The sequence below is a fragment of the Rhodnius prolixus genome, unplaced genomic scaffold (assembly GCF_049639745.1).
Source record: "Rhodnius prolixus isolate KJV_2025 unplaced genomic scaffold, Rpr scaffold_12, whole genome shotgun sequence".
Lineage (NCBI taxonomy): Eukaryota > Metazoa > Arthropoda > Insecta > Hemiptera > Reduviidae > Rhodnius > Rhodnius prolixus.
In genome coordinates this window covers 6,503,994-6,525,010 of record NW_027411635.1, presented here as the reverse complement: position 1 = coordinate 6,525,010, position 21,017 = coordinate 6,503,994, and the positions used below count along the sequence as shown (strand labels likewise).

General features: G+C 33.4%; 1 protein-coding gene across 6 annotated transcripts in view; it reads right to left on the bottom strand.

The window, feature by feature from the left end:
- LOC141461980 (adenosylhomocysteinase-like 1) overlaps nucleotides 1-21,017 on the bottom strand; it is a 73,128-nt gene that overhangs the window by 3,984 nt on the left and 48,127 nt on the right. For 5 of the 6 annotated variants that reach the window (XM_074143494.1, XM_074143495.1, XM_074143497.1 and 2 more), the window contains 11 exons: nucleotides 19,784-19,930; nucleotides 18,187-18,359; nucleotides 16,652-16,682; nucleotides 13,009-13,176; nucleotides 12,553-12,703; nucleotides 10,672-10,824; nucleotides 10,406-10,571; nucleotides 8,531-8,698; nucleotides 8,363-8,441; nucleotides 6,983-7,103; nucleotides 2,368-2,841 (listed from right to left, as the gene is read on the bottom strand). In XM_074143494.1, the coding sequence (XP_073999595.1) occupies nucleotides 2,748-2,841; nucleotides 6,983-7,103; nucleotides 8,363-8,441; nucleotides 8,531-8,698; nucleotides 10,406-10,571; nucleotides 10,672-10,824; nucleotides 12,553-12,703; nucleotides 13,009-13,176; nucleotides 16,652-16,682; nucleotides 18,187-18,359; nucleotides 19,784-19,930 (1,451 nt within the window). In that variant the 3' untranslated portion in view covers nucleotides 2,368-2,747. Of the gene's footprint in view, nucleotides 1-2,367; nucleotides 2,842-6,982; nucleotides 7,104-8,362; nucleotides 8,442-8,530; nucleotides 8,699-10,405; nucleotides 10,572-10,671; nucleotides 10,825-12,552; nucleotides 12,704-13,008; nucleotides 13,177-16,651; nucleotides 16,683-18,186; nucleotides 18,360-19,783; nucleotides 19,931-21,017 lie in introns of those variants that run through there. The other variant, XM_074143496.1, reaches the window with a different exon arrangement.

Sequence of the window (21,017 nt, the reverse complement as noted above, 5' to 3'; positions counted from 1 at the left end):
CACAAAGACAGTGGCAAAACAAAAACAATTCAAATATAATCACTGAACATGTATATATATGTATACTTAGTGCTGCCACAAATATTGCTCCAGAAGTCCAATCTAGGAATATTCTGTTTGTATTGCGCACTGGTTATCAAATTAGTTGCATTTAGCTCTTCACTAATGAAAACACAGGTCAGTTATAATATTTTAGCTCATTTCATTAAAACATGGTAAGCTAACGAAAAAAATACCTATAATAGCTTCACATAAATCAGCTACTCAGTTTGTTGTTGTTTTTAACTTTGCATGCTGAGGTACTGGACGCGTATCTGTTTATGATGCTATAAGAGGATATAAGGAACTGAAACAAGACCGATTCTTTCAGCGTCCAAGTCAAAAGAAACCCAGGATAGAAAAAAAATCTTGCCTCAGAAAATGGGCAAGAAAGAAATTCAATACTTAATTAGAAAGGCTGAGGATGGGTGCTTATCGAAGAATAGCAGCTTACATAATTATCCCTTGCTAAAAAACAAAATAAGAAAGGACAGTTTTTCAATGCTATAACATCATTATAACATCTTTTCACAAAAAATCTTTTCATATACATATTTTTTGGTGAATTTATTGCCAATTTCATTTTTATTTTTTTATGTGCCGAGCTTTCGACTTAGGAACGAGGTCATCTTCTGGGCATATACTGGGTAATTAACAATGGCACCATTTTTACATGGTAGCCAGTTAAAACTTGTGTATTAATTTTAACATAGTACGATAACCCAAAGTCTTATCCTAAGATATATAAACAAATGGTAAATACCAGTATATGGTAAAAACCAGTTTTATAATGCTATATATATATATATGCAGCCATTTAGTTTTTGGAAATTTGCATTAATTGTCTCTCAAGATATACGCTTCAGTTCCGTAGATTATAAATACAGAGAGTCTTTGGGTTAATCACCATTACTAATCGGCTCATTGGGACAAAAAAAAAAAAATCAATCAATCAAACAAAAATAAATCAAGTCTTAACTTTTTTGACATGTTCAGAAAAAGCTTCATAATCGAGTTAAACGCGAAAAAGACAACAAGTCCTGGTTTGCCCGATTTTTCTCAAAATTTACTGAAATAAATGTAAAGACTTCTCGAGCTAACAACACACACATTCACACACACACACATGAAATAGATTATCTTAGTGATTTATGAGACAAATGGCTTCAAAGTTTGAAAATTGTTTCCTGAACAAGCGGTTTGACAAATTTCATTTTTTGTAATTTTCAGTACTTCATTGTTCCTCTAGATAGGCCTTGATGAATTTAACATTATGAGTAATGAAAATGACTGCTTAAACAATTTTTGAAAATTTAATTCTGTCAATTGTTTGTTATTTGCTTGACATGATATCGTGTTACATCATATATGTATCATATATTCGGTAGGATTTTTTAACCATAGCACTATGATAAATATGAACTGTTTTGTAGGAGGGTACATATTGTCATCGAGCAAGAGGAAGACATTTTGAGCAACATATTTTCGGAACTAAGGCACTTAATTTAAAAATGTTTTTCTTCTTTTTCATTGTATCAATTTAATCGCTTAGGCAAAGTTAAAGAATTCCTAAAGGATTGTTAAAGGGCTAAAAATTACAAAAAAAAAAAAAAATATCGCACTTCAGAAAGCAATTTTTAAACTTTAAGCCGTTGGTCTTTTGAACCAAGGAGATAAAATGGGGAGAGTAAGACCCTGTTTCTATACCACACCTAGGTGCCAGCACATTGCGGGCCAACATCAAGAAATAATGTATCACAATCACAACCAGAACTAACACTAACGCTTATTACTGAAAAAAGGATTTAGTTTAGGCAAAACTTATTAGTTTTATTAGTTTAAGAAAAAATGAACCGCGCTTACACAAAAAAAAAATATTGGGATAAAAGCTGGCTACCATCAAAGATAGATCACCGACCCCCTAACTGGAGGACGTACCAGAGTGATAGGTGAGCCGTGTTTTTGGCTTTGAAGAATGCTGAGTTTAATGTTGAAAGATTTTTTAGCATTTAGATCAGTGGTCGGCAACCTATGACCCGCGGGTCAGCTAGTGACCCACAGGGAAAATTTTAGTGAACCAGTAAACAGGTTCCTTATACGTATGTGAATAAAAAATTTAGCGTATGGCCTGTGTGTGTGTGTTTGTGCTGCGTGTGTTTGTGTGAAAAGAAATACGTCAAAAACTAAAAATCTCAGAATAAACAAAGCTCCGTTTTGATTCTGTTCCTGCTTCTGATACCAAGGATCCGGATCAAGACGTTCTGAATCTGTTATATGTATGCGCGTTTGGCCTTGATTAATTATGTAAATTCAAAAATCGGTTGCGGACTATAGATTAATTGTGCTTATTGAATTCATTTAGATCAAAGTTTTGGTAAAAGCGAACGCAGCTCAGCATCACCACCCGCTGCATGACGAAACACCAATGCCAAAAATAAAATGATAATTGCAGTGAGAGAAAGTAGTGTGTATTCACATCAGATTTTTAATTTAATTATTGAGGATGCTACTGTTGTTGCCCACATAAACGTATTCAGGCTAGTTAAGTTTTATCTCCAATTTTTGGTAGTAACAGTACTTATGGCAGCACTAGGTATTGAACAACACATATTTACACTTGAGGAGAGGACTCGTAGCCAACGACGTGCTCTGGTTGCTATCCAGTTATTTTTTATTTATTTCTTTTTTTTATTTATTTTTTTTAAATATCATTGACAGTCAGCGAAATCTCTCCAAAATGGTTCCCAAATTTGGGCTTTGCCCCCCAGGTTGAATTCACCATCGTAGACACCTTTACTCGGTCTTTAACAATCAAAATTACAAATAAAGATGCACATATGGTGTAATCTTGAAGGATAGGCAAAAAAAGAAAAACAAACAAAACAAACTCTATTTTACATTATTCTTTCAATAAAATTTACCAAAACCAAAAATCCAAATTCTATAAACCATTCACACGACTTTCTCTTACTGCAAAAAAAAAGTCACAGACTGGAAGTTAACTAAAAATTATTTTTTAAGTTCGAATGTTTGTACTTAAAATTGTTTAGTTCTAAAAGTATAGTAGTACACTATTTAAGATATTCAGAGTAAGCCTAAAACTTAAAGGGCTTCGGGTTGGAAAAAAAAACAAATTGCTAAAAAAAATCTATCGATTAAAAAGCTATTTTATATATTCTATTCTATGTGTCCTACTTTATAAATTCAAGATTGAGCTATATGTAGAGTGTTAGGTGATAATATGCGCATATTTAAGGATTTTATCTTACATCTCATTTACAACAAAAAGTTCAAAAACAGAATGGTCCCGATAAATAATCATTTTTCAGTAATTTTACATTGGTAATTAAGTACTTATTCGTAAATATGCAACAAGAGTACGACTGATAAGTCACTACGCTGAGACATGTAAGAATTCGTAAGAGTTGCTTAATTGTCCTTCTAATTGAACTATTGTTTTCATTTGTACGTTCCTTAATTCAAGAAAAAAGAAATGTATTAATAACATACTTTTGTAGTACAAGTATTTTTTTTTTCTTTCGACTTTACGAGCACAAGTGATTGATTGCCTTCTCCAAAATGCACCAACCCTCAACTACTTCTAAGTTCCCTCTAGGGATATATAGTAGTAGTACCTAGAATCCTGCCATTTACACAGCGATACCTAAGCTCGTTACCCGTAAGATTATCAAGTTGGGATCTACCGATTCTCGCCAGTGCAGGAGGTAGTGCGTATATACATGGTAGCCAAGGCGAAAAAGACTTTAAAAGATTTAGACAATCCCAGCGAAGACACAGCGGCTCTAAGGTGAGATAGCTCTACGATTTGCAGTCCTAAAAATTATCGGATGTTTAAATCAAGAAGCAGAAAACTTAATATTGCCCTGTTACATTTTTCCGAAATTTCGTTACCTAGATTAATTTGCGTACTACCTTGAAAAGCTCAGTGTACGAGTTTGAGAACCGCTACTCTAAAGAATATTCAGATCTTATCGTACCAAAGAACATTACATTTTTCTTAAAGTAGGTGAAATTTTATAGCTAATTAGAAAAAACACTTTTGTGTGAAACACGATACTTACTCTTGCTACAAAGTGCCAACTACATCTTACTGTAAATTACAAACAACTTACACTTACAGTTTCTTATAAATTTGAATTATTATTATTAGATGTGATGAAGACAACCACCTTCCCCCAACACTTTGAGAAAGAGGAAAGCCTAACAGTAACCATGCCCCTTAGAATCCCTCTGAAATGACATCGCGCAAAAATGTCTCAAATAAAAGTGATAGAACTAGCGGTATCTTCACATAGAATTAAATCGGAAGAAAATGACAGACGGAAAAATAGAATTAAATCGGAAGAAAATGACAGACGGAAAAAAAAAGTTGACTGGAAAAAAAAATCCATTCGGAGAACCGTATTTAATAGTTCATTCCAGTGACAACTCTACTTTTTTTGGAGGGGAGAAAGTACAGCAGTAAGAAAAAGTAAAAAATATCTGATTTCTCTTTTAAAATTTTTAAAGAAATTTAATCCAATTTTCAAACATGCCATTCTATAAAAAAAAAATTCTAAAATATATTTTTTTAAAAAACCACAAAACAAGCGCCTAATGTCTTATATTATTTTCAGAGATTCTTGGATTACCATAATACATTATATATTAAATATATTTGATTTGATCAGTCGTAGCATGCCTGCTTAATTACCCCTGAACATTTTCGGACTTTCATTAATCATCAGTATCACATAAGTCAGCAAGTGTAGTGCGAGAATAAAACAGAAGTGAAGTCGAAATCTCAACACGAAACTGGTTTCTCTAGCCCTGATGATGGATGAAAGTCCGAAGCTGTTCAGAGTTACATTAAAGATGGGTGCTACGACAGATAAAATCAACGATATTATTCGCACTGCGGGACCTAACCACATTTTCAACATATTGTATACATCAAAAAAAACAAAAAGAAATGATTAAACATTTCTCGACTATGCGGATTATATAAGGCACAAAATCAATTATAAGACAGAGTTTCAAGGCCTCTAACTCTTTGAAGAAGTGGTTAACCGTTTTATCTCTTAGACTATGCTGCACTCCTAGGTTTACCAATTATATCGACTGACATAAATAAAAGTTAATGCATAGCAACCGTGGAAGTAGCAGTGTAAGGGACATGTGTCAATTTCATTGCCGCAATGATAAATAACTGGTTGTTGTTGGATGTTAAGAGTGAAATCTAGGCGACTAGCAAACAAACTTTACAGTAAAGTTCTCATATTAACTATTAAATAAAATCCAACGCATAAGCCGGGTACCGAACCCAGTACCACAATTCCTCTTAGCTCTGCGGGAGTCGCCTCTAACCGTTCGACTATCGTGGCGCCAACATAAGGAACGAAATCGAACATGGATCCTTCCGGAAGCATCGAAAAAAAGTGGCCTAGATGCGTTTTTTGCAACTTCTGTAATTTTTCTGTCTCAGAGACATGTTCCATGATATTATTCTGACGTCTCTGGCTCTTCAGTTACAATTCCCTGCATCTGATCACGATCTATGTTAGCACTTTTAACACTGTAATTTTCACGGTAACTACACATTCAACTGTAGCATCAGCTGACGCGACCGCTGTGAACCTTCGAGTGCAGTATAATATAATGAAAAAAACCACATCATGCTCGTTTTTTCAAGAGTTGCTGCGATAAAAATTAGTCTCATTATTTATTGGCACACTATGATATTTTCAGAGGGTGAGTCAGTCTCATTTACTCAAAATCACATTCAAAATAAAATCAGCGGTACTATACAGTAGGAAAGATATAAACATCAATTCATCCAGGGGCTGGATAGCTCAGCACTTTACTTCTGGAATATGAAAGCTAGACGTTATGAATTTCATCAGTTCACTTTATGAATTACATTCGGCTGGCAAAGAAAACCTACTAATAATAGTTAAAGTGTTCCTAACCTCGTAGAGGAGAACGAGTAAATGAGTAATGAAGTAGTTAAGAGAACACCCTGAAAACCTCTTAGTAGTAAATGACTTTGAAAATAGTACGACAGGAAAGGGCACATTTTCTTTTCTTTTGTTAAACCCAGAACATTAATAAACGTCTACGAGGTATAAATGCTTGTTTTGCAATCGAATTATCTCTTTTAAGCTAAACTACAGAATAATAACAACAGCCAACAACTCTTAAAGCAATATTAAATGGAATAGTTTAAGCCAGTGGCGGAGCTACTATATCATCAGACTACTAAACAGACCATCAGATCGCCATGTGTGAGATGGTAAGGGACCACTAAATATGCTGGGCCTAACATTGTTATGACAAAACAATTCAATTTTTAATAATTCGTTAAGCATACTTCCGTTAAGATTTTTTTGTTGAGGTTCGCCTCGCTATTACGTCCGGCTTTCTCAGGACGAATAAGAATTCTTTAAAAGTCAATGCAAGCAATGCCTTCAGAATTAAATTTTAAAAAATCTATAGTGTCGCCAAAAACTGCACGATTTTACTAAATTTTGAAATTGAAAAGTAACTAAGTTATTACTTTTACAAAATTTAACCGAATCTATACATCGCGTTTTTAAGCTATAATTGTAACTTCCAAGAATCCTGCTCATTAATAGAATTAGCTTGCGATTTAGAAATAACACGCTGTTGAAGTTACTAATTAGAAAAACTTATAAAATAACAAAAATAATTGAGACAAAATCACAAGAGCGTAAAGGAAGTTGATCGGCACTTTTATAGCAGCATAGTTTTATTTGGTGACTTAATGTAAATAAACTTGTTTTAGAGGGTACAGAGAACTTAAGTATAAAACAAATATCTGGGATAGGGGAATGAAATGAACCAGAAGACTTTAAGTTGTCGTTCCGCCACTGTCTTAGGTTTAAGCATACAATGAAGTATTTTAAAAAAAATTTGTATTTACCTGTAGTAATTAGGTTTAAATGGACCGGCTTTATTTAGGCCCATATATTTTGCTTGTTCATCTGTCAATTCAGTCAAATGAGCATCAAAAGTAGGCAAATGAAGGCTTGCTACATATTCATCTGAAACAGACAATAGTGGTTTGAAAATCTTGCTCAATCTTTAAAAAAATAGAAATTTCTGGTAGGGAAACACTCACACGACTTTCTTTCATTACAGTTCGCAAAAGTTCTAACTTACAAACTTTCTTCAAAACGTCTCAGCTCCCCTGAAACCCTCCTAAAAACCAATGTTCTCTGAAAAAAAGTTAAAAACCTAATTGATCGGTGTAGATTATACCAATTTCAAAGAATCCCACTGGTCTTTTTAGCGATAAACGAGAAAGAGAGAGAGAAGTAAATGGAAAACCGTCTGTCAAAGTTTCAATAGTGATGTACGTATTAGATACATAATAACGCATTGGTATGACATTTTAAAATTAAGCTTATCCTAGAACTCCCATATCACTTTTCTCAAAAAAAAAAAAAAAAAGTGGCGGGATTTTTTCAATAAAATCCTATTTTGGGTCAATTGATATTCATTAATCACCATATTGATTTGTGTTAATATAGAGCTGATAGTACCGTACAATAAAATAAACATGACTTAGGCACTTGAAGGTTGTCTACAAAGTTTAAAGAAAATCGTTGAAACAGGTTTTTAATAAAGAACAAAAACCTATAACTTTGTTTAATAAATGTGAACTTGTTTTAAGTTCACTATTTTGAAAAGCAATTTCATTATAAGTTTAAACTAATACTTTATGGAAAAGGCCTTCATAAAAAAAGCTTTCCGCAATCGTCCGAAATTATTTTTTCCAGACAAAAAATTCAAACAAAAGTGATATACCTTCATGTTCATAGATTCTCTAAGAAGTTTGAACAGATTTACTTTGGTTGGGCTGAAGTTGCTTATTCATTATTATTGGTATACTCTAATTCTGGTGCTAACTTAAATGAAATATCAAATTTAAACTTTCTGCCAATTTCTATTTTTTAGTTAGGCTGACTACATACAGAACAATTTTGTAAAACAACCGCCAATCTTTTCGAGCTCTTGGAGTATTCAGAGAAAAAATGTATTAATTCACTCGGTCTAAATGCATTTATTACCTGAGAAATTACCAATTCAAAAATCACCATAAATGAAATTATTCCCTTAGCAGCCATAAGAGGATGTAAATAATTTCAAACGAAAGAATTCCGACAATGTTTTGATTTTCAGTAATGAATCCGATAAATTTATAGATGTAAATGAAGAATTTTTACTTATCTAACTAAATTATTACAACACTACAAAAAATTAAAAAATAATAGAAATAAAAAAATGTACACAAATTTACCCATTTTTTTAGGTAGCAGGTATACATCAGATTTATATCGTCCGGCTGGAGCGTTGAACAGTTCGATCAATGCCAGCGCCTGCAAAACAAAATTTCGGTAAAAGTGCCCGCTAAACTGCTCTTCTGTTTAACTTATAAAACCCACATATATATACTGAATTAGAGTACCTGTGTAGCTGCTGTAATAGAAACCACGAATGAAGGTAGGCTAGAACAAGACAGGTTAACAAGCCGACCTTCCGCTAACAGTACTATTCTTTTACCATCCGGCCAAATAACGTGGTCTACTTGAGATCTCACTTTTTCCCAAGTCAAGTCCGGAGTTCGTAATGAATTCTGGAACCAACATAAAAAGACTGTACTAATTCTAGAAAGATTTTTAAAAGACCACGTAGAGCTTACTAATCGGTACTACTATATGTATGTACCTTTATATTATGTAGCAGAGATATTGAATAATTCGTACTATTAGAAAAATACTAGAAAATATTCGTGTTTTGGCAAAATTACAGTATCAATTTTTAGGTATTTTGCAAAATTTTTAGTGTTTTTGAAAAAATACGAATTATTCAATATCCCTGCGATTATGCTACTGTAAAAACTAAATATATCACTATGTAACATGTAAAATAAAAATCTATCGAAAACCTGCTGTATGCTTTTTATAAAAGCTAGCTTATTTAGACCCTCTAACTGCGGCACAGTGTTCTAGATTTCGCGGGCAAATCATCCATTTATTATTATTATTATTATTATTATTATGATTTAATCAAACTTTTATAAATCTAGAAATTAGGGAAGTTTATATCCAGTTAAATAACCTTGCTTATTGTTTACATATAGGGAATCGTTTTCAAATGCAGGATGAGAATTGGCCTAGATCCTTAAGTAATTCTTAACCTCATACCTGAGTCTTGCTATCACAAAACACCTAAAGTATATGTGAAAAAAAAATTGAAAGCGCTAGATGTCGAGAAATGGGAAGAAGACTGGACGAACACGACTAAGGGCAGGGAAACACACAAGTTCATACCGACAGTACAAGACCGGAAAACAATGGGATATTTTAAAATTAACTACATACTGACGCAAGCCACCTAATATATGACTGTCCACTTCTGGACCGATACAGACGAACATTTAATACAAACGTTATGACAGCAGGACACAACTGGCCCATCGAACGATCTTTACTTGTTTTAAGAGACAATTTACCATCATTAGACAAATTCATGCACACAATACCAATAGACATTTTTTGACTAGACGGACTGAAATTTTTGTGAACATTGTATATATTATATATAAATATTATAAATGTATATATACTGTATATTATGTAAGTATTAGATTTTGTATATATAATTCTGAATTATCTTGTGTATTTAGTTTATTATTTAATTAATGATTTACTATTGTATATAATAACTTATTGTACAAACAGTGGTACATGTTATGCGATACTGTAAATAAACTCCCTATCAGCAGGGGTACTGTTGGTAAGGAAAAAAACCTCATACATGTTGTTAAGTGGTGAGCAAAAAAAAGCTTTTCCCAGAATAGGATTGTGTAAAAGTGGTTATTCATAATTGATGGATCCCCTTTGTACCTTTCTACAGCCTTGGTTTGTTAGGTTTTTGAGGAGGATACAGCTACCATAACTTCTTCCAGATTATGAATTCTCAGATACTTCAATTTGTAAGTGGTAAGTGTGAGGACTTATTTAGCACCAGTAGTGGGCACAAAGCCTCCTTGATTCCAGTTCACAACAAAAAGAGGAAAATTAGATAGATCGCCAGTATTCGTTAAAATTCCAAAGAACTTGAAAAGACTATTTAATAAATGAAACACCAAATATCCGGTAAACCTATTTTCTTAAACCTTGGAATTCCAGCACTGCTTTTAATATTACTTGATATTACGGGAAACTGTTAATGGTACTGAAGAGCATATTAAAGGAAAACTTAAATTTTTAGGGAATTCCTGGAACTATTTCGAAAGTTAAGACACAATCGATATGAACAACTTTTCCTTTAAACTTACTACATCAATTTCTGTGTTAGAATGGCCCATATTGCAAACTACACAGCCGTTCTTCATTTTATCCATGTGCTCCCTAGTAACCACGTTTTTGTTTCCCGTTGCCGTGATCACTATGTCAATGTTACGGATCACTTCGTTCAGCTTGACAACTCGGAAACCATCCATACTAAAAAAAAAAGAAAACATTACTTGAGGAAAATATTTCAAATAAAAACTAGTTGCTGACTCACAAATATATATATATATATATATATATATATACGTACCAAGCTTGTAAAGCACATATTGGATCAATTTCGGTAATATACACAATACAGCCCAAGCCTTTCAGTGCTTGGCAGCATCCTTTGCCAACTTCCCCGTACCCACACAGCACCACTTGCTTCCCACCAAACATCACGTCTGTGGAACGCTTCAAGCTGAAAAAAAGAAAATTTGGGGTGAAAACTCATACAAAATGCTCACACTGCAATTTAGCAATTCTGAAAAAATGTCTTGAAACTAAATAATAAAGTACACACCACATATAGGTGGTAGTGTTTGGGGCTTGTAGTGGTAACTTTTTGGCTAAGACTTATGATTGAATCCACACTATCAGGTATTAGCACCTTTCTGCTTCTTCTACCTTCTTCTCACCCTTCAAACTGCATAGTGGTCACAGTATACCGAATTCTCAAATTTCCCAGATCTCCACCCAAAAAATAATTATCCTGAAAATACTTTCCTAATAAAATGACAGGTTTATCTGTGACCGGTAAGTATAATCAAGTTTAGAGAGAAGTGGTGGATTATTGCACAATAATGACAAAAAAAAAAACTGTAATGTCACATATTAAACGACATATTCTTAAAAGATTAAATTCCTGTAATGGTTTAATGCAATGCTGCTTTATCACATTAGCGCCAGAACATTTGACTGTACTGATTTTATACAAATTTAAACAAATATCCAGAAGATTTTTACTTTTCTAGTAAATGCTTCAAATAAAATGAGGAAACAATGAGGTGTAGAATACAAAACCCCTACCATCCAATAAAGAAAACATTTGGTGTGAAGCACTCACACGGACTTTTCACATTCCAATTCTTGTTCAAATTCGAAATTTACAATAACTAACCGCTACGCGAAATTCCTAGAAATAGCCTAGTAAAGGGAAGCCGTAATTCTGCTACCTTAAAAATTTCCACGAAGAACATTTCAAGAAAAGCTGTAAGTTTAGATAAGTATCTAGCATAAATAGTTTAAAGAGTTCAGCTCGAGAAAATCGGAAAACTGAAAAACAAAATCTAGGAATTCGCACTTCTGCTACCACTTTTTTATAACACGAAATTTTGGCAACTCACTTAGCCCTCTCTAATATTTCCTCTAATATTATATAAGTGTTGATACCATACATTATGACCAAAAAAGCACATTATGAGAAATCCAACCATATCCTCCCGGGAAAAGTGTTTTAAATACAAGTTTTAGTTCTAGATGGTGCAATAATCATCTCAAGTATAAACTCAAAGCGTTTTTGAGTAATTGCAACAAAAAAAAAGAATAATAATAATCCACCAAGTAAAATGGAACTTTTAGTCATGTTTTTATATTGTTAAGTTAGTTTCAGCAAAGTGGGGAAAAATTTACTATTATTTCGATTTGGAAATAATTCCATTGTCGTCACATTTAATCCAGTCTAAATGCCTTGTTTGAAACACGCGACTAATTGCATTAATCAAATTAAACTTTAATCGTAAGTTATGAATAGGTTTCCAATAATTAGCCGTTTTGTCACCAATATATATGTATCTATTTATATAGACAATATATATCTGTTCACGGGCGACTTTCATCAGGTGTGTTGCGGTCGACGTCACTGCCAAGTTGTTCTACATCATCATCCATTATTGCAAATTTTTACTCTCTTTTCTATTTTTTAGTTCCTTAATTTTTCCCCATTCTTTTCTTTTGTCTAAAGCGTTCATTTTTATTCTTTCTTTTTCCTCACTATACCCTTTCTGAATTCCTTTTTACGTCTCATATGTATATACGATATATAAATATGTTCGGTGAAAAATTCAACAACGAATAATTGACATCATTAACATTGAATCACATACTTTTTGCAAATAAAAAACTAAATGAACTAATCTGCACAGATTACCTATCCAGAATTGACTCCCTGCAGCTATAGAGGTTATCGAATTTCATTTTAGTCACAGAATCATTTACATTCATGGCTGGCACGGTCAGTTTGCCTGTTTTAGAGAGCTGATAGAGTCGGTGCACACCGGTAACACTTTCTTCCACAATTCCTGTAACAATATAAAATTCAATACCAATAAACTGATGCATTCATTCTTACAAAGAAATATTTACAAAAGAGTTTCAATTTAAAAGTTTAAATTACAGAATCGATATAAAAAAAATGTGTCACTTCACAGATTTTCAATTTTACAGAATATGCAGGCCAATTTATAAAGACAGATCAATTTTCTACTTCAGGGGACATCCAAACGTGAATCCAACACTCAGCCCAAATGCAACATTTCCTTAAGATCAATAAGAGAAAGTAAAAACTGCATAAACGCAGTAATAAAGAGATGATGTCAACTAATACCTTTTATTGCTTTAAAAAGAGTGGGATATTTCTTCAACATAAGGTGAGTAGCATCTCCTCCGTCATCCAGAATCATGTTCGGCTGCCAGTTTTCCACGTTTATACATTTGTCGATACACCACCAGAAATCTTCTTCTGTCTCACCTCTCCACGCAAACACTGGGAAGCCTAAGTACATTAAATCTGAATGTAATGCTTAGACATAAAAGAGATTATTAAGGCTATGTACTGTGAGATTGCTTCTTTGAATAAGGTGTGCTGCAAATTAGTAAAGGATCTGAAATAGGCTAATCTGCCTCTGTAGCGGACTACATCTAGCCACACCTGTGTGCCACCTCACAGCTAAAACTTTAATCCGGATTACTTTCTAACTTACAGCATATTTGTTATTACTAAGGAACGGATTTTTATGTATTTAAAAATGCCAAATATTTAATTAAAATATGCATTTATTTTCGTCAATTATGTGGAAAATATGTGATTTTCTTAAAATATTTTCTGGAATATTTAAGTAAAATGGACATTTTTTTTTATGAAAATGGAATTTTTTTTGGGGGGGCCAAGTTATAATTATTTATACAAGAAAAGAACATTTTTACAATTTATAATAATTTATTAGGAACAAAATAATTTGTTTTTACAAGTTATAATGATTTATACAACAAAGAACATTTTTACTATTTATAAAAAGATGTGTTAAATTTTCAATTTTGAAAACTTCACTCTTCGAAATGGTTTGCAACCACATGAAATTTCAAATGTTGGAACGTAAAGTGACGACGATCTGGGCGTAAGATGGACTTGTAACGACTAAAAGATCGTTCAACATCTACAGATGTTATAGGTGCCTTGCTGAAAGAAGTTATCTCGTTGGTTGTAAAGGGTACACGATGTTCTGAAGTGACTTCTGTTCCACTGATAATATCAGAAATCTGGCAGATGGTCACCCACCCTTTGTTCTTGCTCAGTACTTCTACCAGTTTTGAGCTGATCAGATCTCCCTTACTCCCAGGTATTCCTTCCACCTTTTCGATGACTTTTTTAACGTTGGACACGTTTTCTGTCAGTCGAACATTTTGGGACTCATGTTGGGTAATGGCTTGTGCAAGAAATACGCAATTGTCAGAAATGAATGCAAGGTCGTTCCTTAAATTAGGTTTCTCGAATAAAGACTTGGCTGTATTTATCGCTACTGCTTCGTCTTCGAGATGTGAAAGGACATTCTTGATTTTATTGTAGTTTTCATAGTAATACTGAGCTGCTTCCAGCCAAGTACCCCATCTTGTTAATATTGGTTCTGGTGGAAGGCACAAGTCTGGATAGAGATCTTTTAACATTTTAATGCGACTTGGTGCTTTTAAGAACACTTTTTTAACCGAGGAGATTAAGGAATCTACGTCACTGAACAAAGATCGGACAGTTTCTGCTACTCGATACAAGGCATGAGCAATACACGTCACATGAATTATCTTAGGATAAAATATCTGAATAGATTGCCCAGCCTTGACCATGTTGGGGGCAGCATCAGAGAGAAACAAAAGAACTTTTTCGTTCAAAACTCCACTGGGCCATAGGATATGCATTGAGGCATCGAAGAATCGTGAAATGGTGGAATGATTGCATTTTTCGAGAACCTCACAGTTCAAAAGGAATGGCTTTGAATCCACATCAGCATCACTGTCAAGTTTTACAATAACTGCATTGGCAATATACCTGCCCTCAACGTCAGTGGTTTCATCAATTGACACCCAAATCGGTCCATCTTTGATATGTTCTCGAATTTTGGTTAGTGTATCTTTATAGATATCTTCCAAGTAGTTTTTCCGCAGAGTGCTCTCGTCAGGCATTTTTTTCCCAATATAGGTCTCTAAGAATCCTTTGAAATGAGGATTTTTAAGTTTGTGGAAAGGGATATCTGCTCTAACCAAAGCCCGACACAGATCTGTACTCAGAGTAGACTTACTTGATGATGGAGATGTAAGGAAGGCTTGATAGGACGTCCTCTCTTTCTTTCTGTTTTTATTCTCTATGTGCGATCCGGTGGCAATATGTTGGGTGACTTGGGAACGTTGTGAGCTAGAAACGCGCTTGTCACAAGCTGTGCAGTACAAAATGTCTCCATCACTTCGAAAAAGTTCTGCTGGAAACTCGCGAAGATATTTAGCAACCAGTTGTTTGTTTGAGGCCGATGTTCGTGGCATTTCACCCAAAAAAGAATACACTAAGTGACCGAACGAAATGAATTGGACACTTCAACGAACGAGCTGAAAGAACAGACAACGTCAGACAACTTCAAAGAACTAACAAGTGCCCGTCACTGTTTAGCAGCATTCTGTGTAAATTACAATAACCATTGTAACCACTGTGATTCACAGCCATACAATCTGTGGTTCACAGTTCCTGTCAACCACCTCCCAATTATGAAAATATGCCCAAAATGAAAAATATGTACATATTTTGATTAAATATGTAGAAATATTTATTTATTTTAATCAAATATGTATAAATATGCGATAACATCCAAATATGTGGAAATATGTGAAATAAAAGTAGACTCAAACGGATTAAAAAGTGTCAGTATGAATACTTCTAGTTGAAAAACGTCTGTAAATTGCCTAGAAAAAAATATGTAAATACATACGAATCCGTTCCCTAGTTATTACAATACTTATGAATGCCGTACACTTAGGTAACAGGTTTTTTTTTAGCTAATATACAGATATAATTATTTTGGCGTTTAAATTCATTTATTATTAACATAACTACTCAGCAGTAGAATGTACCACATACCGCTATTTGTTTATGATACATCGAATCGAATTGAATGTTTACTATTTCTTATTTTTGTTTTTGTTTCACCATTATTGTATTCTAGTCTTTATTTATGTTAACGCCACTTTCCTTTAACTTTTAACATTTCATTTAATTTTCTTATTCACTTTTAATCTGTTTTGTAAAAAAGTTTTGTTTTTAATTCATCGCTGCCTTGTTTATTTTGATGCTTTGCATAGCACTGTTTAGCCAACCTCTTCAGTGCCATGTAAGGAGTAAGAAGAGTAAAAAATAATCTATTTATTGTTACTAGGGAGCTCCGGCTTGTTCCATTTGTTATCCGTCGGATAGTGCCCACCTCGCCGCTTATTGCAAGAATATATGCGCAATACAATGTTTTTGTTATATAATGTATTTAATGTTAGTAATATAACTTTATCGGTGAAGATTCTAACTGCAAATTTAAAGGGTTTATTAATTTGAATATTTTAGCGAAAATGGTTTCTTGTGTTCCATATAATAAACTTAGATGTTTTATGGTACGAATCAAGCGCAGACAAATTAATTTTACCCTTACATCAACAACACATGACGATAAATTTAGCTGTTCCTGAGAACAACAATGAAAATTTACAATAATTACGTTGCTTCACTTATCATCATGTAAAACCCTAAAAATTTGAAATGCACATTATAAATCGCGACGCCTCCAACAATTAATTTATCCTCTTTATTCTTCCGTTTTATTTTATTTAATTAAACTCTATTCATCTTCGGAACTAATAGCAATATTTTTGAGACCCAAATAAATTCACGAAATCATAAGCCTAAGATTTCTATCGTAAATCATAACACTTCTACTATAACTCACCAGCTTCTGCTAACGCAGCTGCAACTTCATTCTGAAAACCAAACAAAAAAATTATTGTTATAAACCATCCACAGGACTTTCAATGAGGACTTAAATGTATGAGGTGAGGTATACCAACTATAAGTTTGTGCTAAGTTTATAATTGAACTCGGTAACTGTTAAGTGTTCATCAAACTTCTTACCTTAAAAGTCAATCAAACCTAATCCGAACACCTCACGACTACTTTGGTAAATAATTATTCATATAAACGTTTCAAATAAAAATTTAAGGAATCTATTCTGTTTCGGTTAGTTTTTATTTTATTCAGACTTTCTGTCAACGTTTAATTGTAGAATGGTAGCTTACATTATAAAGTTGGTAGGATACCGTAAATTATACTGTAATCCCAGCAAGCTGCGCTGCTATTTACGCTTTCTCTTGGTTTGTACATCGGCTGCACTCTTCAGATTCTTCGCTACATCTACAAGATATTCAAAGTACTTGCTGGTTTCTAAATCGCCAGACCTTTACTTATAGATGTTTCTTTCTTCGGCAATGGTCAAAAGAATGCATTTATTTATTTTTGCTCATGATTCTGATAACACATTTGCCCTTCATTAAGGAATAGTGTAATATTTTTTCAACAGATATCAGTGGGTAATAGAGAGCAGTCTGATATATTCTTCACGAAAGCAAGGGCAATGCCCCGCATGTATTTATATAATATTTATGCAATCTTAAATAGTTAAACATTTTGAAGATAGCGGCCCTCTGCAGCCGATTATTTGGGAGATTTGCTGTCCTTTGTATAAACAAAACAGTTGGAATCAAAGGATAATTTTATTTATTTTAAGAAAGTATTCCACAATTCGTTAAATTGGGTTTAAGTAGTAACAATGTGATAATGTACCACTTTTATGCGTTGAGTTTTAAAATTGATAATTTCAGTACGTTAATATTTTCCAATAGTACAAATTATATATCAAGTTTGTATTTAGTAAAAATTCATTATTCCACCAGTTGCAAGAAATAGTGATGTTCTAGCAGTAAATGACCATTTTATCATTTTTTAATGATTTACGACTTGTTTCTTCATGAAAATGGTCTAACTTCTAGACAGCTAGCGTTAAAGTTAATTTTAATTATGCCAATCAAAGAATATCAAATTTGTAGACAATATAATGATGTAATTTTACCACATCAAAAAGAGCCGGCAAACATTATGTGTTTCGTCAATCGACTCACTGAATTTGGAAAAGTACTTATTGAGGAGTACTTGTTTGTTATTAAAAGATGATGGTTCGATGATGATGGTAGGCGCTTATGATTTTATAAGAAACAGAACTTACATAAGTAAGATTACAGTAGATACGAGGTTCTGTAAGAGAATTTACACATTTAAATCAAATTTTTACTGATGTGTGCAACTTAACACGCACATACATCACTTACTCAGTTACTTTAAACATACATACGATCCACACTTAACCAAGATCCAACTTTAGTCGCAGTTAATGTGGCTTGTAACCTACATTACATCTCACCTAATACATACCTGAGTGGAGTAGATGTTGCAAGCAGACCACCTAACTTGGGCACCAAGTTCTACGAGCGTTTCCAGAAGGACAGCCGTCTGAGCGTTAATATGTGTGCAACCCACAATTTTGGCGTTCTTCAGTGGCTTGTCATCTACGGCCCTTTTCCTCAACGCCATTATTCCCGGCATTTCTAAAAAATAAATCATTAACAACTCAGCGGTGATGGAGTGTAAATGTAAAGCACGCAAGACAATAAATAAATCGATTAGACTCCCACTTACAAAACTTCCTCTTACTTAATTCTCCAACATCTTGGTAGGACAGCATTTGTTCACTGATAAAGGATCGAAGAGGGAAGTCTAGAGAACTCTTACTAGCTCTCAACTCATCTGAGGCATTTTGTATAAAGAACCGTCTGTGAGAGGTTAAGAGGTGGCTCATACAAGGAAACTGCTAGAAAAGTGTTATCTTTTTGCAGGGCGCAATGCTTTTCCGCATGGTGTACCTCCTCAGCAGGAGAACAATGGTGGGTAGTAACTTTTATGAAAGTTAATTTTTATATTTTACATTGATAATTGAGAAATGTGTAAACTAATTTATCATTAAATCCCTATATATGTATATTTGAAAATATGTCTTTAGATAACAATATGTATTACTTATGTTGAAAAAATAATAATTTTTTTCAGACTTTTTTAAAATACAAATTAAATATTTCTAAACAATTTATGTACATAATTACACTGAGTAAAATAAGAGCACCAAATATATAATTTTGATCTTTTTTGGATTCTAAAATAATTTCTAAATATAATAACTGCGGCCTAACCAAAGCGTGATTTTATACTTTAATTTACTGCTTTAAGGAATATAAAGGTGTCTATAAACCGCAGTTTCGATATAACCGACATTAAAATGAAACAGACGAATGAATCAGAAATTTTGCACCAATTTAATCAATAAACCACCTTCTCATTTTTTTTTTTTTTTTTCTACATAGCCATACTAGTTCAAACACCTACATATCCCTAGTAGATGTTGAGCTGGAAAGCATTAAATGAGATGACATCTTAGTTAAATCCATATTTTCACTTTTTATCCAGATTCCCCAACAAATGAAATTCACTAGTTAAATGCAGTACCAACTCCTCACTTTCTGTCTCAATATCTCTAGCCTACAGACTGAATTTATTATTGTAGATAAGGTAAAAATAAAGCCTATTTCACTCTCGCAAAAATTCCTAATACTTCCCTAAAAGTTGGTTATGGGCTCATCTTCAATTCTACAAACCGAAATAAAACATATATCAGAAATGGTAACTAGTGTTTTTGGAAACTAGACCACTACTTCGCATTTTCAATTAAAGATAATCAGCGTAGAAGGTGTCACCTTCTATTTTGAACCAACTCTGAAAATTATAAGTTTGAGGAAAAAAAATCAAGGTAAGTCCAATTATACATTATTTTTTCGAGACTAAAATAACTTCACTTCCATCGTTTGTTCAAATATTTTTGTTGCAGTTTCTATTTTTGATTGAATTATTTGTCACATATGGTTGCAGTAAAATATGTTTAAAAACATATTACGGTGTAACCAAAAACAATCAATAATACCTTGCTCTGCTATTTCAATCTCGCGCCTTCCAAAGGCGTGCTCCTTAATGTTGCGAACACAGAAATCGCTGAAGCCTGTAGAGGACTTCTGCTCTTTTTGTCTAGGCGAAACATCGTCTTCCTCCGAACTACTGCCAGTATAAGAGGCTGTATAAAAGAAAAATGCGTCGGTTATGCAAAATCATTAATAACATTTTACAAAAATATTAAATCAGAATGGTGTCTACAAAGTCAATAAAGTTCGTGTAGTAAACAAAAAATGTGATTTGTAAAAGAAAATATAGCGCAAAATATATTGTTTTGAAAATATTCACCAAAAAATACATATTTTGACGCACAGGGAATTATTAGCTTAATGTACGCCGCTTTAAGCTAATTCTAAGTTATGGAAAAAGTATAGTCCGAAAGAGGCAGCTTAGATCCAACTACCTGCTTGAACAGCTGCCAAAAGTACGAGTACGTCCCTTTTTTGCACGCCAGAGGCGGGGCCGTCGTTGTTTGTCTCTAAGCAGGTGATATGAGGAGCTCACAGATGAAATACGTTCAGCTAGCCGCATCTGGGATACATTTAATGTGAGTTCAAGAAAATAAGTTAACAGTGATCAAGAAGAAATTACCTCAAGGAGAAAAAGAGGCTGTTTTAGTTTCTTCGAGAGTATTGAAAAACGAACAGTTAACTGTAGAGAGAAGTTAATTTATTACTACGTAAACTTGAATTGAACATTAAAGTAACTGACATTGCCTTCGTCAGGCGGTTAAGGATGAATTATTAGAGTTCGATCCTCTTAAGGCTGGCTATTTATGGAAAAGAATTGGTTCATTAAATCAATATCCAAATTAAAAGGATCTAATTTATCAGTTGCTGATGATTTCTCTAGAGACGTGGAAGAAACACGTAAAGCTCTGAGGCAACAACGGCGATCTGGTAAATTTGTAGTCACTTAATATTGAAGAAAAGGAATTGTTAAGCTAATGAACAAAAAACGATTATCGTTCAATTCGCCAATGGCTGGAACGCATAAAGCGAAGCAGTGAGCTATTTCTCTCAACAAAAGAAATAAAAGTAAGGACAAAAGGATTAAAACTAATCTGGTTCGATTTGCGTTTAGAACACGACTGTCATGTTCTGATATTCGGAATGAAGAAGAGGGAGCATTAGATAGAAGATACACCACAATCTGACTTATAGCAAATACAGGACATTGACCATCAGATTACAACTGGTTTTAACTCA